The 4,297-nt window shown below is 45.1% G+C and overlaps 1 protein-coding gene across 1 annotated transcript; it reads left to right on the top strand.

Moving 5' to 3' along the window:
* Positions 1–272: 272 nt before the first annotated feature.
* On the top strand, positions 273–3,703 carry serpinf2a (serpin peptidase inhibitor, clade F (alpha-2 antiplasmin, pigment epithelium derived factor), member 2a). Its single transcript, XM_074672371.1, has 8 exons — positions 273–326; positions 409–649; positions 804–947; positions 1,034–1,076; positions 1,159–1,304; positions 2,560–2,702; positions 2,881–3,085; positions 3,237–3,703. The coding sequence occupies exons 1-8, from the start codon at positions 273–275 to the stop codon at positions 3,701–3,703; spliced, it is 1,443 nt and encodes a 480-aa protein (XP_074528472.1).
* Positions 3,704–4,297: the final 594 nt, after the last annotated feature.

Here is a 4,297-nt window from a genome sequence, read left to right as displayed (position 1 = left end):
ACACATAACCCCGCAAATCCACCGATAAGTGCAGCTTGAAGAATGCCAAACCCATATGCCTCAGTGTTTTTCAGACTTGAAACCTGTGCCAGCCAATCAGAATGTATTCAGCTGTGACTTTTGAGAACCAAAACTCTGTTATCCAGCGTATACATGAAACCGTGAAACCAAAGTTTTCCAAAATCTTCACTTTGGACGTAGTAAAAGAACCTCTTTGTTGCTGTCTGTTTTCTAAATATTTTCTCCTTGTCTTCCAGATTGATTTTTCGGAGATGAAGCTGCTTCTTCTACTTTTCTTGCATTGTCTCTGCAGCCTGGGACTGGCTGTAAGAACCTCTGGCCTTTGCAAAAATTATTATTCAGTTATAGAACAGTGAGCACAGAGAGTAAACCCTGTCTATCCATTAGGAGGACCCCAGTTCTGGACCTCCTGATGTCCCAGAACCTTCAGATGAAGAGGAAGTAGAGAGGGATGTTGAGAACTGTCGTGGACCATGGTTGTTTGCTCCTGGAGAACGCAGGGCTATAGGGGGCGCCATAGAGCGGCTGGGTTTACAGCTGCTTGAAAACCTTCCCTCTGATCCACAGCAGCCGAACGTCATCGTATCTCCTCTCAGTGTGGTCCTCGCTCTGGCCCAGCTCACCTTAGGTCAGTAAGAGTGTGAAAAATAAACTTGTACTGTCCTGTCTTTATATGAACAACTGCTTGAAAACCTTCTCTGAGGATGCACCTTTACACATTCTGTCACTTGTCCCTTAGCCTTACTCAGAAACAGTCTGACCAGGTGGGTTTTCTTCCTCAGGTGCTCGAAATGAGACAGAAAAGCTGCTGCTGAAGAGCCTCCATGCAGATGATCTGCAATGTTACCATCACATACTGGGAGGTCTTCTACCTCACTTCAGAAACACATCGCTGGAGGTGGCAACACGCATGTACCTGAGACCAGGTGAGTTTCACGTACCTGATGGAAGTGTTACACTCATAAATTCCATCCTTTAATCCTTCCTTATCTCTCCTCTTTTCATCTCTCAGGGTTTGAGGCAAAGTTATCCTTTGTTGAGGAGTCTCTGGCCAGGTATCATCCACAGACTTTATCTCTGCCACAAAACTCTTCATTTTAACTCAGGCTCTTGTGATGTACCGGTATTTCTCCTCAGGTACCAATCACAGCCCGTCCCTCTGGTCTCCGTGGAGGAGGTCAATCAGTGGGTGGAGAATGCCACCAATGGTCACATACCAAACTTCCTGGAAAGTATCCCTCATGATGTGGTTCTCATGCTCATGAATGCTGTCTACTTCAAAGGTGAACCATTCCAACAGAGACCAGGGTTAGACTGAAGCACAGCTGTACCTCCTCAGGAGTTAGGCAGTAATTCAGGTGTTGTAAGCAAACGATGGAACGGTTTGTCTGAACGAGTTCTCGACCTATGGAGTTAATAAGCTGATTCTGTCCTAGCTTAGAAATCATCTGTTGGGCTCCTGGCACGTTGAGGCCGCTTCCTCAAATGTATTCCAGCACAGTTCTGAAAACCTGATTTTTCGACAAGTCTGAAGATACTCTTGTCAGAGTTTCCTGGGATGTGAGGAATGTTAAAAAGGGGGATATTTTGCTGTTTTCATTCCTTATTCTGTCCCTTTGGTTCCACCATAGTAGCTCTACATGGTTCCCAGCTCATAGAAATCTATTGTTCTCTCACTGGTGTTTTAGAAAACCATCTTTGACCAGTTTACAGACAGATTTCTGGATGTCCATGGTTAGTATGGACATCCATGACTGAATGGGGAAGCACAATGAATGTAGACATGGCAACAAAATTAAACAGGAAGCAAAATCTCAGCTGGATGTCAGGAATGGTGGCTCAACGTATTGCTTTTTGCTGATATAAAATGTCCAGTTTACCAGGCAGAATTAAAGATCAAAGTTGGAATTGTGTCTTTGATTTAAGAATTCAGGAAGAAACTACCATCCCATTGTCTGCCATGTTTGTTTTCTTAAAAATCCTGTCTGACTGTGAGAGATGTTCTAGCTCAAGGAGTGTGTACTTGGGTTGGTATTGCATGAATCTGTTAATGTATGCTGTCATTTTGTTGGTCTGCACTCAATGTGAAAACTAAATCTACCAGCATTAGGGTCCCATCAAGTCACAAGGTTCTTATGGTATGGTCACACTGTCCACCCGTACTGTGGCCATCTGTACCGTGCCCAAGCATGCTTTAACTCTAAAGTCCAGTTCGTTTGGCCAGTATGACTGCAAGTGTGGCGACCGCTCCTCTCAACAATTGGGTTGCTGTGTCGGACCAAAACGACTTAAACTAAGCCAAAAAGTCACTTAAGTTGTAGCAGAGTTTTCTGTGTCTTATTGTGCTGACTATGAGACCGTGCTACTCACAAAAAGACATGTCACGATGACACAGACAGGCCATACATGTGTCCGGTTAATATCGGAGCAGTGTGAGCACAAGGGCATTGTGTTTGAGTATGGTAGGGTGAGATGACGAGGAAAACCAAAGTCACGCCTTTTTTGATGTCTCTTATTCTGCTGTACTTTGCCCATCAGGTGAATGGCAGACAAGATTTGACCCCCAAGCGACTTCTAAGGGAGTTTTCTACCTGGACAACCAGAACTCAGTGTCAGTGGACATGATGAAGTCCGCCCAGTATCCTCTGCGTCTGCTGGAGGATCCAGAGCTGGAAGCACAGGTTTGGATAGACACAATGAGATCATGGATACAAACAGCTGAAAATAGTTGGCTTAGAGATCAGGACAGGAGCTCACCTTTGTGTGTGTACCAGGCCTCAGGATGGTGTTTCCTTAAACTTACACGGCTGTTTGGTCTATTTGTCTTTAGTGCTGAAAGTCACTCTCTGCCTTCAATAGGTGGCCAGTTTCCCCTTCAAAGGAAACACCAGCTTCTTAATTGTCATGCCACTGCCAGGGGGAAGAAACATGACATCGATGCTTTCCAAAGTGAACATCCCTGACCTTTACAGACGTCTACCTCAGGAGAAAACCATGCAGGTCAACCTTCCCAAGATGAAGCTGCAGTACCGCAAAGATCTGGAGGAGGCGCTGACCAGAATGGGTGAGCTTAACCAAGACTGGGTGCTCAGGACACCCTTAATCCTACAGTTACTCCTGCATTCCTGAACATTCAAACTTTGCTCTGTGTTTCCAAATCCAGACTCTTAATGTCCAAGCCTGTAACTCCTTTACTTTGGTCTCTGGTCTGTCAGGCCTTGGCTCTTTGTTCTCAGGTCCAGACCTTTCTGGGATTTCCGACAGCCCACTCAAGGTGTCAAGTGTTCGCCACGCCAGTACCGTAGAACTCAGTGAGGAAGGTGTGGAGGCATCTGCCACAACTGTGATCACCTCCATGCGCTCTGTCTCCCTCTTCTCTGTCAACTCCCCCTTCCTCTTTGCCCTTATCGATGATGCCTCTCTGACGCCTCTCTTCATGGGCATCGTAACAAACCCTGCTCCGGACAACAACCCCATGCCTAGTGATGATCCTCATGTAAGCAACCGGACCCTGAGCGACCAATCCGCGACAGAGAATGTGGAAAAAGACAATTTTACTGACAACAGCAACAGGTCATGCAGCTACTTACCACCAGCAGAGGGCAGCAGCCTGCAGTGTAGTGTGCCCACTGGTAACAGAGAGCATCATGGACTGGAGAACAGTGATAGGAAAAAGAAGTAGCACTGCTACAAAACCTGTTTCGAGTCAGTCCTTGCCTGGAGTTTAAAGGAACATGTTTTGTTTTGCAAACATGCTTGTTTCCTGTTATTTTACAAAGAGTTCAACAGATATTGATACCACTCTCATCAAAAAGAGCTATGGCCTGCCACTGGTTAGCTTAGCATAGTTGATAGTGGTGACAGTGATCAATTTTATTATAGTTACAGAAAACTAAATGACTATTAAATTTGTGTTTATGTTTCCTCCCACTTTTCTCCCTCAATTCTGATGATACATGAGCCTCAATGGTCATCAAAGCTGACAATCACAGCTTTTTTTCCTCGGAAGTCGGCCTCTAAGTTCAAAGATACAGTTTTAGGATCAAAGACAAAATTCAAGGCAGAATTCTGTTGCACTTGTGTTTTGGCCTTTGGCGTTGTAGTTAACCTAAAAATTAAACTCTCAAAAAGTGCCTCCAGAGTGGAGGTTGCCTGAAACACCATAGCCACTGTTGACGTGTAAACAGCAAGCCAGAGTTTTTACTGGAAATGCTCCCCTTAAAGCACAACACTTTCATTGTGGTACCTTAAATTGCAATACGCGAACCAGACAACA

The sequence above is a fragment of the Halichoeres trimaculatus genome, unplaced genomic scaffold (genome assembly GCF_033239565.1).
Source record: "Halichoeres trimaculatus isolate MK-OKI-2021-1 unplaced genomic scaffold, fHalTri1.1 fHalTri1_scaffold_6, whole genome shotgun sequence".
NCBI lineage: Eukaryota > Metazoa > Chordata > Actinopteri > Labriformes > Labridae > Halichoeres > Halichoeres trimaculatus.
Note: the sequence above shows the minus strand (reverse complement) of the source record. Positions and strands in the feature narration are given on the sequence as shown.

Bases quoted from the DNA above. Each gene is read 5' to 3' on its own strand.
- serpinf2a (XM_074672371.1), top strand. From the start codon at position 273: ATGAAGCTGCTTCTTCTACTTTTCTTGCATTGTCTCTGCAGCCTGGGA. The intron at 948-1,033 runs GTGAGTTTCACG...TTCATCTCTCAG, and splicing joins ACGCATGTACCTGAGACCAG to GGTTTGAGGCAAAGTTATCC. The intron at 1,305-2,559 runs GTGAACCATTCC...TTTGCCCATCAG, and splicing joins GAATGCTGTCTACTTCAAAG to GTGAATGGCAGACAAGATTT.